Genomic DNA, 15,803 nt, shown 5'->3' with positions numbered 1-15,803 from the left:
TTGCTGCATTGGTCCCTTATCGGCATAGCTTATAGGTCTTACAGTACTATAGTGTATATCATTTAATACAATACTTGTATTTCCTCTGTTTTCAGATGTTTACACATCTTAATATGACAATTGTGTTGTCGTCTTTGGAGTTCTGGGAAGGTAGTAACAAAATTCCTACAACAGGGGAAGCTGATGAATTATTGCAAAGGTTTTTACAGTGGAAAAATATCCATCTTACTCTACGGCCACATGACATAGCATATTTATTTGTGTAAGAACATTACTTTATTATTAAAGAAGATGCACTAGAAATCTTTTAGACAGTCATTGCTTTTAGAAAGATTTTATTTATGATCAAAAATCTGTTTTTGTGCTTTAGTTACAGGGACCAACCAAATTATGTAGGGGCATCTTTTGCAGGAAACCTGTGTCTGAGAAACTATTCTGGAGGGGTTGCTTTGGTATGATATAATAGAATCTGCTTATTGATATAGTAGAATCAATATACTGCATCAGTTACTTACAGTTATGGCCTTACTTTGTAGGGGCAAATCTTGCACTCACCTCTACTACTAAGAGGAGTCCCCCGGCAATAGAATCAGGGCAGCTGTGCTGTGTGGGGGGAACAGAGAAATTATCGAGACCATTCAAAGGTGAAACACCATGAGACGAGACACCTGGTCTCAAATGCTGGGGAGGAGCATTCAGGGGATGATGAAATCGGAAAGGATCTAAAGGTTCTGCTGGTCTGGAGTTCCTCCGGTCTTCTGCTCTGGGAGCTGTCTCCAAAAAGGCTTCAAAGATTATTTGAGCCATTGGGCTTGGTAGCCATGCCACAAGATTAGAGGGAAGGCTTGTTGCCCCTGCACATCTACTCTCCACTCATCAGGAGGGTTCGAGTGAATAAGGGTTTGGGTTCAGGGTTACACAACTTCTCTATGACTTCCACCGTAGCCTGGAATGGGGCGGAGCAGTTGCCTTACAATTTATATATCATGTCTGATACCAATATCTTCGTATGGTTCAGGCAGGGCAGAAACCAAAAACCTTTTATCACAGTTTGGTTCCACAGTGGAATAAACTTTTCATACTTTCTTATTATGTTAGTATCAGAGGGCTGTAACGCTGGAGACATTTTCAGTCATCATTGCGCAGCTGCTGGGGCTAAGTTTGGGAATAGCATATGACGATTCCAGAGACTGTCAGTGCCCAGGAGTCACCTGCATCATGCACACCGCAGCAGTGTGAGTTTTTTCTTAATTATTTGTTATCTGTGTACCTCGCATAGCATTGCATTATTGTTGTGTGGTTTGATTTATTTTAGATCCAAGGGTAACCAGGACACTCCAGGGATACTTAATCACTTTCTTATTTATTGCAAGTTTTAAGCAGTTAATACAGTTGTTTAAGTTTTACAAGCCTTAAAAACAATTCCTATACAATTTAAGCCTTAAATATTATAAATTCTAAAGCAATTAATACAGCACAAAGCAATGCAAAAGCAATTAATAGGAGATCTACTATAATACAATAATAAAGCCTAATTTACTTCCACTTCACCTGTGTGCTACCTACAGTACCAGGTGGGAAGTTGTGGTTGTTTGTCTTCCCACGCAATGGAACACCACGCACTAGGCCACCACTGTGAAGGGCCTAATTACTTCCAGTTACATCGAACAGGACGTGTAGGTCCATCCTGCCCATTCCTTCCCATCGATTGTTCTTACTAAGCGCATTTTATAGCAAAGCAAGACTTGGTCCTTCTAATAATAGTTAGATGCCCAATGCCCCTATTTGGAGTGCATCCTGTCACTCAGGATGTTGCTACTATATGTGTAGTTGACAGTTTGCTTATCAGAAACAGAAGTATAAGCTTGTTTGTCCTGTGTTCTTGACGGGGTCTTGCGTACCATGCTAATCTGCATTGTTTTTCAAAACATTCCATCCTCTCACAGCTTCTCCCTCCCAAACCGTGCCTGCTCATGTGCACTAGACTTGAGACAGGCCTGAGTTTTGTGTTTTAGGGATATGTGCAGTGTTTTAAAGGCAGACATTTCTATTTATTGCCGAGGCAGGGAAGCGCAGACCCCCCACAGTTATGTAGTATATTTAGAACCGTTTTACGTGCATTCAAATGTTCTCATCCCTCTGCTTTAGAGAGTTTGTGCGTCTGTCTGTCTGTGAGTCTGTTCAAGAACGACTAAACACTAAGAGCTAGAACCACTACATTTGGTAGGCAGCTTCCTCTTCTCCTAATTTAAAGCAAGGTTAGGGTTTGGTTGTGCCAGGAAAATGGGAAGTGCCTGGAATGGGATTGTTCTCCATAATGTGGAAGGGTCAGGTGTGAGAGCAGGGACAGTTATGCTCCACAATGACCAATGAGGGCAGTGAACACAAGGGAAAGGCATACTGCAGAGTGACCGGGGTGGGTGGTGGCAAAAGGAAGAAGTGGCTAGCTGGGACCAGAGCTCTCCATGTTGCCATCCAGGGGTAAGCAACCCTCCCTGCCTCAGCTGCCCCCAGACCTCAGCCACAATCCCCCTGGGAACATCACCTGAGCCAGGCAGTAGGCAGTACAGCCCTAGCCCCCCAAGCAGCACAACCCTGCTCCTCCCCTTCCCAGGAGGATCCCCCTGGAGGAACTGCACAGTCCCAGGCCCACCCCTCTGTGGAAGCCACGTGGGCCAGGCAGCATAGTTCCTGCCCTGTGAAGACGTGGGCTGAGGCTGGGCAGTGCTTCCTCTTCCCCCTGCTACTGCATGTTATGCCCACTTCTTGCCCACAGTTGACTGTAGCTTGGGACCCACCCGCCGTTCTAGCACAGACTTGCAAACATCGTTACAAAAATCATATTTATTCCTTCTGTGAGGCAGACTTTCTGGGTATGAGGCCTCCAGTTTGGAGAAATTCTGTTAATCTGAGTTGGCCAGTTCTCTTTAATTTATTTTACCCAAGAAGTATGTTGAAGGCAAAGAAGAGTGAATTAAGAAGACTGGCTCCCTCACTCCCTAATTTTGCAACCAAAATCCTTTTTTGCTTTATTGGAGTATTTCATTGGCATGAAAGGATGCATGCTTTACAAAGCACAGAGGATATTTTAAGCGTGACATTGTGCTTTATGTTTTAGACATTCCAGTGGGACAAAGGCCTTTAGCAACTGCAGTATAGGAGACTTTCAAAGTTTCATTGCAAATGGAGAAGGCGAATGCCTTTTGAACAAGCCATATTTGAATGTATCCTATAAGGCTCCTGTCTGTGGCAACAAAATAGTGGAGGAAGGAGAGGACTGTGACTGTGGCTCGAAAAAGGTTAGGAAATAAATCTGTGAAATTTAATATGATTAAACAATTCGCAGTTCCACACCTCGAGGCTGAAGAGACACGGTTGGAGACACAAGACCTTGGAATGAGAGGCCAGCTGCAGCTCTGTAGAAAAGCCATTCAACTTTGGCATGCTATGGAGTTGCTTGTTCTCAACTTCACAGTCAGGTTTGTGCTCCGAAATAGAGCAAGCAGTTCTGTTTTCCGCTGTGTGTAGACAGACGTTCAGTGTGACATGTTCCTTATTTCAAATGCCGCTTGATTTCAGCTGTGGGAAGTGAAAGTTCATAGAGTGTAATAATGGCCTGTAACAATAGAGTGTTGGAAATCTGGGTAAAAGACGACGGAATGACTACGAGTCCTTTGTCGAAGGACAGTCGTGCCTGGTAAATGGGAGATGTGGGACCTGAATGTTTTGAACTTCAGTTGGCATCTCAGAACTGAGGTCTGCTTGGTGTGTTGGGGAGTGAGCTGAGCTGCCCTCTCTGGCATTCCTTGTGGGGTCCCTAGAAGAAGAGCCTTGGGAAGAATCAGGCCACTTGCAGTCCCAGCTGGCTTGAGGTGAGAGAACTGGACGGGCCACACTTCACCCCCCTCGGCAGACGTGTGCAGTCTGTGGAGGGCTGTGGCGCCAGCCAGAGTGGTCAGGGTGCTAGTAGCACAGCAGGCATTGGCTAGTGATGGTCCCAGTAATGCCAATCCGTGGGTCTGTGGGATCGCTCAGGGGTAGTCCAAGTAGACGAGGATGTCAATGGAGAGTCTGGGGAGTTCTTTCCAGGGGTGACTTGGCCGAAGAGCAGGCAGTGTTGCTTTTGGATACAAGGAGCTGTTGAAGGAAGGCAGATCTCTGTGAGACTGTGACATTGCACACAAGGACAGAGAACGTTATACTCCGGATTTGGCTCTGACAGCACACATGGAGTGTCTTTGGCCCACGTAGCCAAACAGCTAGCATGCGTCAGTCCTGCACTCTGTCTCAGTGCAGGGATACTTTGGATTTCTTAGAGAAGGTGCCAAGATCTGTGTGTCTGGTTCACTGCGGCTGCAGAGTAGATAGATGAACTCATCTATCTACTGCGTGGCATGCTGCTCAGGCAGGGTTTAAAATACCACTGTGACTTCAAGTGCCGATGAAATGTCAGCACAACAGCTTGCAACCTTTGGAACTGCTGTGACTACTGAGACTTCCGGCAGCCTCCTGCCAAGCGGAGTCTGCTCAGATGTCTGGGTCCTTGGCACTACTCAGTGAGCCACGAGCTGAAACTTGGGAACTGTCCTCTTGAGAGTGCTTTTGTCAGAAGGGGACGTGCAATTAACTTCTTTCCTTGGGGGAAAAAGAGACTTCAGTTTCCAGGGCCACCAACCTGGTCTCTTTTGCCAATACCAAGATGTATTGTAGATTCTAAAACCTGTAACATCCCTATTGTTTGTTTTCAGGAATGCCTATATAATAAATGTTGCCAACATACCTGTAAATTTAGACGAGACATCAAATGTGTCACGGGAGACTGTTGTTGGGCATGTAGGGTAAGCTATAAATTCAGAGTTTAACACATTTTCCAACTATAACCGTATCTCTAACAATAGTCCCAATACTGCAGATCCTTAACGCTTAACTTTAAGTATGTGACTAATCCCGGTCAATATTCAGAGGTATTTAGGATTAGGGCCTATTGTGCATACTCTGCCTAGTGCTTATAGTACTGACATACAGAAAGAACCAGAGAGCAAGTCCCTACACTGCTGACTATGCTATCTAAAATACTGTCAAGATGATACTGATTATTCAAGGCAGTCCTGTAAATGAGACCTAAGAAAAACAGTTGTATAAACACACACTTATCACTCTGTCTGAGCTTGGCCAGTAAGGTGCACATGCCAGTGGAGTTAAGCAGAAGCTAGTGCTGAAATGACCAAAAAGGGAATTGATCTTCACTTTGTTTCATAGGATCAGCTTTCTATTATTCATGTCATCAAAGCAAAAATTTGTTTTTAAGAACTTATTTTCTTATATTAAAAAAAAAACGATTTCTAGTTGTTTGGTTTTCCTGTTATGTGGAATAATTAATATAAATACATCAAATATTGTGATTTGCATACATTTTGTTCCTTAGGCATTTTGATTTGAGAGGATTGGAAAAATATCAATTCAAACTTGATATTTTCTTTCTCTGAGTGTTGTTCTGTCAAAATCTAAATGCTTTGCAAAATTGTGTAAATTTTTCTTAAATGTAAAGCAAAATCGAGAAAAGAATTCTGATGATATCATTTCAATTCTTTGTCTTTAATTTAGCAAGTTAATATTATATGCTATTCAAATAAAAATAGTGAAATCAAGTAGTTAGATCAACTTTAAATGAATCGCCCCATGCTATTTTCTTTCATTGATAATTTTGAACTGTCACTATGCTGTTCCTAATAAGAATACAGGTATCAAAATCTTGAAATCCTTTGCAAATTTCCCTCGTCACATAACTCTAGTTATAACCTTTCTATAGATCGTGCCCAGGTCCCCTCATTCACTTTCTTTCTGCTAGTTTCTGCGAAATGGTACGTTGTGTAGAAACACTGGTGAAGATGAGTGTGATCTAATTGAGTACTGCAATGGTTCCTCTGCACACTGCACACCTGACTTCTGGGTCTTGGATGGGCACCCATGCAACCGAAATACAGGCTATTGTTTCAAAGGAGTGTGCCAAACTGCTGACAAACAGTGCAAAAAAATCTTTGGTAAAGGTAATGAGGACAGATCATTTTTGTCAAAAATCTCATTCTAGTGAATGTTGTCATCAGTATTTCCACCTTACCAAGGTGGATAACTATGATTTGCCACAGATGACATCATTAAGCACAGGTACTTGAGGCAACTTGCCTGGAGGCTAGGGATGCTGTGATGCTTACCTGGTAATGGCTATCCAGTACCTGGGAGCAGCCCTCCGTGGGCGGTGGGCAGCTCCAGCACTGCTACGCCCCTACAGTGGGCTGCTGGGAGCCAGGAGCCAGCACCCCATGTGGGGCCAGAAGCAGCTGGGTTGAAGCACCTTCCCCCAGCCACCCTCCTTTAACATTGGCTCCCTCCCACATATTTGCACACAATTTACAGCTGGGGCCAGGCCTCCCAAGTCCTGTAAAAGTATGCCCTTTCCCCTCCCTGTGGGCACCCCACCAGGGACAGGATATTTGCTCCTGGTGTGTGGAGCCAAAGCTACTTCATGCTGAGTCTGGGGGCTAACAACTGGTCTGGAGCCCTCTCCTTGCCCCTAACTGGAACAGATCACAGGTTCCACATGAGGAACTTCATAGCTTCAATGCTCTGCTCCTACTCCCATAACAACAGAAACACCTACCAAGTTCTAGACGCATTTCCAATGGTATCAAGCGCCTGCACTGCCACATGGCACACACACGCTCCTATGTGGCTGCTATGGTAGAGGGCCTGCTCATCTACATGTGGCAAATAGACACCACTACCCACAGAGATATCTATTTTCCGGTAGTCTATATGCCTCTAGCCAAAATCACCCACATAAACAATTCCTGGGGGTTGTTCAACAACCGATTTTTGCTGCTCTAGATAATTGTATTTTAGAGTCATTTTGGGAGTAATGCAAAAGAGAAGGTTGCCCACGTGTTGAAGGAGGAGGCCATAACTGAATAGCTGTGAAGGAGGTCTGAGTTTGGCCTGAAGCAACCTCCTGTGTCTGAGGCCTGCGAACTAGACTAGACAATGCAGAGAACAATTCTGCACTGGCGTGTACTAGCCATTCCATCAGCGCATTTCCCGACTCTCTCTGCTGCAAGTCTGTGATGAGTCTAATGAATGTCATTGTATTTACAGCTTCAAAAAGTGGCTCCCTCGCATGCTATGAAGAAATTAATGGTCAAAAGGACAGGATGGGACACTGTGGCGTCACAAATGGGGTTTACCAGACTTGCGAATGGAAGTATGTTTTGAGAACTAGCAGTGTTTTCCTGTAGGCATAGCACAATATGAGGCATGACAGCTTGGCTGAGTGTGTACAAACTAACTTGGATTTTTAAAAGTTTTAGCCACTTTGTTTTCTGAACTCTGCTGTGGCTTCTGTATATCAGAGCGCAGAAACAAGATGGTTAAAAATGAAAGCAGTGTTTCCTGTGTTACAATGTTTGGTGATGGTCTTTAAATTGCCTACTTTCCCTGAGCATATTGGCCCAGCACTGTGACATATTATACTGCTGGTCCATTTCATCTGATGTATTAGGTAGCAGTGCAATTACTGGGTTAGGGTTTTACTGTTAGCGCCTTCTCCCTAATGGCTTCAGCAAAAATCTAGACTGCAATCCCTCTAGGGCAGATATTATCTTAATATGTTCATATAGTGTCTAGCACAATGGATTCTGGTGCCCAAAAGGGGGATTAGTGCTATTGTAATTCAAATAGTAAATAGCAATCCTATTGGTTATTATCATCCCGCTGTGGTTTAGCAGTTTACAGGATCGGTAGGAAAAGGCTTTCTTTCTCGACAGATCCCTCTCTAGACTGCCGTTTTTTTGCTGACAAAGTGCTGAGTCTGCAAAACGTGGTGGCCATTTTTATGCAAATTAGGCACGGGATAGTTAAATCCCTGCCTCGTTTGCAATGTTGACCTGCTAATCTGCATCCCTCTTCCGACATACCCTTAGTGTCTAGGGGACAACGGAAGCCTTGGAGTCAGTGTAGCCCACACAAACAAGATCTGAATTTGGCACCATCAATATTTAAAGATCAGAATTGCCAAAGAAGCACAATAGTTATGAGTAAGGAAAACTTTAGGCTGAACATCAGAATTAAATGTGTAGCAATAAAACTGTTAGATTGTGGAATAATTTCCAAAGTAACATAAGCCCCCTTGATTTGGATATTTTGGGTTGATAAAGGTTTAGATTTGAACTAACAGGCCTATAATATTGTTCATGTTCATTACCATTTAAGTGAAATTGGTTTGATTCTTTTTAAAACAATTTATTATTTTATGAGTCAGTTCCTGTAGCTTGGCTCAGTTGCATTGTATGACGAATAGAGTTAAAGAAGAAAAGAGGCTTTAAGCCAGCCACTTTAGCCTTTCCCAATCCTTTGGCAAGCCCAGTCTCTAGGTTTCTCTTACTTGCTGCTCATGGCCCTAGGGTACTATTCTGACAGCCTTACTGAGGTGTTGAGACATGCCAGCCAATCTTTCTTCTTCACCATGCCCCCAATGCCAGGAATCAGTGACCACTTGTAGACTAGGGGACAAGATATGCTGACTGTGAATCTGTTGTGCGCCAAGAGACCAGCACAAAGTAAATCTAAGCGATCCCAAAATTGAGCCCCTTTGACTGCACAAAGTATAGTTATCCCTTTTCTCAGAAATTACACTATTAGCTAATATTCTGAACTGTCAAATGCCAAACACGTAATTTTAATTTTCTTCTCCTATGTTTGTAGTGATCTCCAATGTGGGAAGTTAGTTTGTCAGTATCCGAGCACTAGGCCGTTCATTAAGGAAAAGGCTGCTGTCATTTATGCCAGGGTGCAGAATACCTTATGTGTAACTTTAGATTATATGAAGGGGCCTCAAGTGAAGGATCCAATGTTGGTGAAAGATGGCACTACCTGTGGTAAGCAAAAGGTAACACACCTTGTTTTTTGACCGTTCGCAGTGTGAATGTTTGCTGGGGACTCCTGCGCCTTTTAGATGTTGCTACTAATATTGGAGCAGCGAAAAGCCTCGCTGGCTTAATGAATGATAAAATCAGCTGCTACGTCCCCTGATTTACATCAAACAAACCAAGATTTATTTCCAAATATGTTGATGTAAAACAGGCTCTGGTAAATGGCTTTTTGCTCTCCCACAGCCTGAAAAGGACCCTTCGCTCTAGAGATCTTTTCCTATGCTTTCTGTTGACCTTCAACTGTGTGTATGTTTGGGTTTTAGATTTGTATGAACCAGAAATGTGTAGATGCGGCTGTCCTGAAATATAACTGTGACGTAAAGAAAAAATGCAATGACCATGGAGTAAGTAACAGTATTATTATTGTTTAGAATATTGTTATTGTTGTTGTTTTTATTATTATACTGTTTGGATTAATACTATTTTGGATTTGCAAATATTTTCCTTATAGACCGCCAACTGAAAAAGCAACGTTGGGCTGACACCTAGCATGCACTGTCTTTGAGTCATGGTTGATTTGTTTGATTTTTTGTGATACTTAGTCATGTTCTTGGCTTTTTTTGTAGACAATAATCTGTGGTAGTTTGCGTTTGATGTGCTTAACACACTGATGATTAGTTTTTAAGAACTGACAATTTTGGTTATAAAGAAGCGCGATCCTGCAGGGAAACTGTCTCCTAAAACCACATGTAATGGGATTTCCCCATATTTTGAGAAGTCCAACTATAAGGCATGATAAATAATTAAACAGGTTTTTCCCCCTTTTATTTCAGGTGTGCAACAACAGAGGAAACTGTCACTGTAAACCTGGCTGGCTGCCACCCAATTGCAAAATTCCATCCAAAGGATTTGGAGGGAGCATTGACAGTGGTTTCAGAAGTGGTTCGTTAACCTGGCAGATTTTCTACCATGTTGTTTTTTCCCCCCAGTGCAACATTTAAGAAAATAAGATTGGTCCTGCTGCTCAGACCAACGGTCCATCCAGACCAGTATCCTGTCGTGCGCTAGTGGCTGGGGCCAGGTGCTTCTGAGGGAATAAACAGAACAAAACAATCTGTCAAACGGTCCATCCCATCACCCAGCCCCAGCTTCTGGCAGAGCTGTGTGAACACCTAGAGCAGGGGACTGCATCACTGACTAGCTTGGCTAATAGCTGGGGCCCTACCCAATTCACAATTAGTTTGGGTTGATTTCATGGACAGAGGGATTTTTAATTGGTCAGTTTCTTGTTTTCAGATGTTTAGACCTGAAATTTCACCATGTTGTAACCCCTGGGGGATTGCAGAGTTGTTTTAAAAGGGTCCCAAGATTGGCACCCTCGCTTGCGAGCTGGGCTCTGGAGGCAGCATCCTCCCAGACCTTGCAGTTAGAGGTTCCTGGAGGTGGGATGGAGCTACCCCGAGTCCCAGCTGGAGCGGTGGTGGCTGGGGGTGGGGAGTGTATGGAAGCCACAAGCCCAGGCTGCCCAGAGGAGTGACAGGAGTGGCCCACAGAAGCTCCAAGCCTGGACTGCCCCAGGCTCTGGCTGGAGCTGCGTGTGTGCGTGGGGGGGGGGGGGGGGGGGGGAGGGGAGGGGGGGGGGGGAGGTAGTGGAAACACTGAGCCCAGGCTGCCTTGAGCAGTTACAAGTTTGAGTCCCAAAGGGAGATACACACATTGAGGTTCTACATCTTCCGTGGGAAAAGGCAGAGGCAAGTTTAATACGATTCTTTCTTGTTACTTTAATGCAATGGATAACAGCATTTTAATAAGCAAGCTGCTATCGAATACAAGAAAGTGATCATGTGTTGTACTGTCTTGATTACATTCAGCCAACTGGCTCTTCTATAGCACAGTGCGGAATCTGAGACTCTTAATACGACAGAATGGATTTAAAATCTAATCCAATTCCATGGTAAGCGATTTTTCCGATCACAGCTGTTCCAATGCATTTCAGGCCTAAAGTGGGGCGTCCTGAACTCCTTTTGAATACCAGCTGGCAGCCGTACCATGTTTTGAACATTATTTGCAATCATCCCTGAAAGTATCAAAACATCTTGCTTGTTCAAAGCAGCCTTTTTCAAAATGTGACAATTTGGGGAATCTCACGGTTGCAGAGTTCAAGGGGTCTGTTATGTACGGAAGGCTACAGAATAATGTCTCCCCTGGTTGGAGACCCCACTTCCATATGGTACAGATCTGTGACACTTCTTCCCTTTCTAGATGCAGTCATTGACAGATTTCAGCAGGACAGCATGAAGAACTGGCTTCTGCTAAGTTTCTGTCTCTTTCTGCCCGTCCTTGTGTGTTCTGCCGTCATGATTATCAAACGAAATGAACTGACTAGATGCTGCGCTAAGGAAGAATCACAAGCTGATGAGTAAGATTGTTTTGCTCACGTGCCTGGTTCTAACCTTTCTTTTAGGGTTGTGGGATCTGCCGGAGAACTGGGGAAAGGGGGAAGGTCCCGAGCAGGACTGTAGAGGGTGAATAGCTGAGTGGTGCTGATTATGCATACTTGTTGTGATGCCTTCTCATGTCTGGGTCTAGGGCAGGGATGGGAAATCTTTATTGGGCCAGGGGCCACTAACCCACAGACAAATCAGTCGTGGCCCACACGGAAGTAAGAACTAAAACAAAAAAGCCCCAAAGAGATTATGCTCATGCACGCACGCACGTGTGTGCACAAATGCACAGAAAACACCTCTTTTTATTTAGTGCCAGCATTACCTGGCATTGCCTGGGTCATTCAGGGGAGGACCTTGGGGATGTGGTGGGGGGTGCAGGAGCCTGTTTTCTCCTCCCCCAGGCCCTCCTGCCCACATTAATGATTTGCTCTTTGTTCCCCAAAGGAAGCAGCACACTCAGCTGCCAGGTACTTCCTGGAGCTTTGAGCTCCAACCAGTGACGGAGCAGTCGCAGCAGGCTGTGCAGGATGCTGGTGGAAGGCAGTTTTGTTGACAAAATGAACAGCAGTGTCTCGGCTGATGCTTTGTCACTCGAACTTTGCCTTAAAAGCTTTTTGCCTCTCATTGAGGTGGTTTTATTTTTGGCAGCAAAACAGCAGAGCTCTGCTGACAGAAGTTGCTTCATAGTATAGACACAGCTCCCTGGTTCTGCCAGGCAAAGGCACTGTTGCCTACAAACCTGTGTAGTGTAGACAAGGCCTAAGTCTGTCTCAGCCTCTCCCCCAGCTCAGCTTTATCAGCATCAGGCATTCACAGCTCCTGGCGCACCGCCTGTGGTTGTCTGTAAGGTTAATTGTTCTCCTGGTCAGGCTTTATGTGCGTAGAGGGAAGCAGACAGTCTGACACAGGTGCCTATTGGAAAGTGCAGTATATAAATAAGCAGAACCAAGTAGAAGTAGACAGAGACTGCTAATGGATGGAATTTCTAGGCTGACTATTTCAGTAGTGGATGAGAGAGATACACAAGAGCTTGATCCAACACAAAGGAACTTTCTTAATGAAACCTGTAATACAATGTAGAAAAGAACGAAAGAAAGGCTACAAGTGCTTGCTACAAATGCTAGTAGCATTTGTGAATGTTGGATTAGAATTGCATTTTCGGAAGAGTGATGTAAGCAAAATGAAAGAGACTTGTTTAAACCGAGACATTCAGTTGGGTGATGAAATTAATAGATAAGGTAGTAGCAGTCCTCTCAAGATGGAATCAATCATAATTTCATCAGGTTATATGTTCTGATGGGTTTCTGTAGAAAGAGTTGTAATAGGAAAACTTTACAAAATCAGGTTCTCTGAGAATGCAAAAGGAGTTAAAGAAGATCGTTTGAATTCAGTAATCCCTGGGGAAAGCACTTGGGAAAGCAAAAAAGGACGTGCAAGATGTGAACGAAGACATTCCATGTCCCAGTACAAAATGGAACATGGAATGCGGCAACAAACAAAATCCACAAGCTAACTTGGAAGGTAAAGAGAAGCATGGAAGAAAATGTAGGGGCATTTTAGCACTGTGGAGAATGAGAGGGTGATTGGTTACAGAGAAAGACAAACTACTCGGGTAAAAGTAATTGTCACAATAAATAATTCACAGTATGCTGTAGAGTGATGAGACTAGAGCAACGATGCTGTGTGTATAATGTGCTTACCTTTAAGTACTCATAACACTTTATTTTATAATCTAAATCTAGATTAGAAGATGTGGATCAGTCAGAAAATCCAAGGTAATTGTCGCATTTGTTAGAGCAGTAGAACTTGCTTGGTATTTTCATACGACAATCTGTATTTGATGGTTGCAATGTGACTTTGATTTTAAAGTACAGCTTAGAAGAAAAAAAATAAGCTAACAAATTTAATGCATTGATATCTTGTGTGGCTAACCCATGTTCTTTCAATTTACCAGCTGTGATTGAGAGAGATATTTCATCCACAAAAAATTTAGAAAAGTTATCAGCATCTGTAAATAGCTCTTCTGCCTTTTTATTGGGCCAGTTTTTTAAAGGTATGTTGGTGCCTACAGATGCAGATCACCTAGTAGGATTTTCAGAAGTGCCTAGTCGACTACCCAATAAGACTAGGCTTATCAGGTAGTCAAGTCACTACTCGACTTGTTGCTCCCCCCCTCCTTGCTGCCTCTGATACAGAGGCAGCAAAGGTTGGAGCAAAAGTTGGTGCTGAAGGGAGTCAACTTAAAAGCCAGTTCCACCCAGCACTGACTCCACAGGGACGGGGGAGTTAGAGGCACAGCGGGGGAAACGGCTCAAGTGTGCCAGGTCCAGATGCTGCAGCTGTGCTTTTTAAGAGCCTGGTGGCTCTTGCTACATTGAAAAAGCAGAGCTACAGTGAACTCCCTTATCAACTAATCGAGTAGTCGGTGGAAATTCCATCAACTATTCAATTTGCTTCCTATCCACTATTTAACATCCCTAGTGCGGGCACTCTGCGATCAGCTGGCAGTAAGAGGCAGGTCCAGGAGCTGGGATGTGTGGGATGGAATGTACCACGGAGATGTACTGGTTACATAGGAAGGCAGTTCTGGGAGAGTGTGAGGGAGTGAATGAACACAGGTGAAAGGGGCCCGTGGCCAGGCTGAATCTGTAACTTCTTGACCTTTTAAAATAATATTTTACGGAAAAAGCTGCTCTGAATGTCTCGGAGTCTCCGTGGATACAGTGCAGGCTTCCCCCCTGCAGAGCAGAGCAAGCTGTGGTCACAGTACGCTCCAACACCGTCAGCCTGGGAGTCCTGGCTCCGCACCTCCCATTCCACTGACAATCTGGCCTGTTTCTTGACTCTGTGAAGATACAAGATACTGACTAGCGTGTTCAGGGTTAATCTGCTCATCCGCAGTGGCCAGTGGGGGCTGTAGTGTTAGCCCTGGTCCAAGCGCACCACCCAGTATCTTCAGGATTCAGCCACAGGAGGTGTGTCTGGTCCTCTCGGCAGGAAGGCTCCCGCCCAGGTATAACAGCAAGCACAGTTTGGTGTCTGAGGCGAGAGTGGGAGCAGTGAAAGCTGCCTTATGATGGAAACAGCTTGAGTCTCCCCTCCGACAGACAACAGATGCACTTATTATGGCTGAATTCCCAGCTACAGCATTTGCTCGCGTTGCTGTTTTATGTATTCTTGATCATTCTGTTACCAGCAATATGTTTTTCCTCCTATTCTGTCTGCCACAGTGTATAGCCAATAACACCAGAAGGCTGGAAATTATATCAGCAGTCCAGTGCTCCCAGCATGCAACCTCTGAAAGAACAGCACAACAGAAAACCAGCTTTAATTTGATTTTTAAAATTATTCCAGTTAAATATTCCCTTCCTCCCATAAAGATAGAGCGTCTTTTTAAAGTAATAGTAAGTACCGTGAAGCGAAGACTGAACTTAAATGTGTTGTGTATGTCCATTTCCTGTACAGAACCATTCCATTCAGCATGTTTATTGACTTATTCTGGTGTTATAAATTCATGCCTGTCGCAGGGCTTGACAATTTCACGTTCCTGTTTGCTAATGATGAGTTTGAATCTTTGGGGGTGAGCATTCCAGCTGTCATTTGGAGGAAGCGATGTTGGAAAGAGCCTGACAGATACAAATCAACAGAAGGGTGCTGAGTCTGTCTCCAGACAGTTTGGTGTTAGAGATTTGAGCTCCCCCGGTCCTCTCAACGGAGCACTCAATTAATTGTTCTCTCATAAACCACTAAGGAGCAAACCCCAGAAGTGAGGACTCAGAAGAGGCAGGATCATGAAGACACCAGCAGCACATCTGGCGAGCGTGTTTGGGGCGAGTATGCTGCATTCTCCCTAGCAAGCTCCAGTGGGAACACCGGTCAGCCTTGCAGGCCAGTGCCTGGAAGGCATGTAGAAGCCCTGAGGAATTCCTGTAGTTTAAATTGTTTGGTTAAAAGGTGGTCATTTGATTTCTCATAATTGCTCTAGACCTCAGTAGGTTTTTGACTTGCCTTCATTATTTTTTTTCAGTTGATTATTGAAATGAAAATTGAATATTTTTCTCTTTCTGCTACTCAACAGTGAACTTTAATGGATTCTTAGTTTGCCTAGAAAACGTTTGTAACCTTTTAATTTTGCTTTTAAGGAGTCTTCTCCTTCTTGTGTAATTCTGAATTGGATATTAATTATAAAATAAAAAGTTTTTCTAAAAAAAATCTGGAAACAGCTACATCTCTTATTTGTGCAGGGTAAATCCAGAAGTTCATGTTACCAGTTCTGCTTGGATTATTTTTACTGATGTTCAGTGAGGTGATCTGCAGAATACAATAATTGAGAACCAGGTAGCTGAAGACTGGGAAATTTCACAGAGCATGTTCTTAAACTACCTCCACTTACTGGGAGAGCAACACAGTGGAGATCGATCTCCTGGGATCGATT

The 15,803-nt window shown here is 43.9% G+C and overlaps 1 protein-coding gene across 1 annotated transcript in view; it reads left to right on the top strand.

Annotated features, from left to right (window-relative positions):
* LOC102455681 (disintegrin and metalloproteinase domain-containing protein 18) overlaps nt 1–15,583 on the top strand; it is a 30,893-nt gene extending 15,310 nt beyond the window's left edge. Inside the window, exons 9-21 of the mRNA XM_089773735.1 lie at nt 96–262; nt 371–452; nt 1,099–1,235; nt 3,119–3,299; nt 4,749–4,838; nt 5,849–6,047; nt 7,150–7,255; nt 8,755–8,938; nt 9,245–9,325; nt 9,755–9,863; nt 11,184–11,340; nt 13,111–13,143; nt 14,599–15,583. Coding sequence (XP_089629861.1) covers nt 96–262; nt 371–452; nt 1,099–1,235; nt 3,119–3,299; nt 4,749–4,838; nt 5,849–6,047; nt 7,150–7,255; nt 8,755–8,938; nt 9,245–9,325; nt 9,755–9,863; nt 11,184–11,340; nt 13,111–13,143; nt 14,599–14,605 — 1,533 coding nt within the window. The 3' untranslated portion in view covers nt 14,606–15,583. The remainder of the gene's footprint in view (nt 1–95; nt 263–370; nt 453–1,098; nt 1,236–3,118; nt 3,300–4,748; nt 4,839–5,848; nt 6,048–7,149; nt 7,256–8,754; nt 8,939–9,244; nt 9,326–9,754; nt 9,864–11,183; nt 11,341–13,110; nt 13,144–14,598) is intronic.
* The last annotated feature ends 220 nt before the right edge of the window (nt 15,584–15,803 follow it).

This window comes from Pelodiscus sinensis, chromosome 28 (assembly GCF_052426305.1).
Source record: "Pelodiscus sinensis isolate ZL-2025 chromosome 28, ASM5242630v1, whole genome shotgun sequence".
In the NCBI taxonomy this organism is placed as follows: Eukaryota; Metazoa; Chordata; order Testudines; family Trionychidae; genus Pelodiscus; species Pelodiscus sinensis.
Note: the sequence above shows the minus strand (reverse complement) of the source record. Positions and strands in the feature narration are given on the sequence as shown.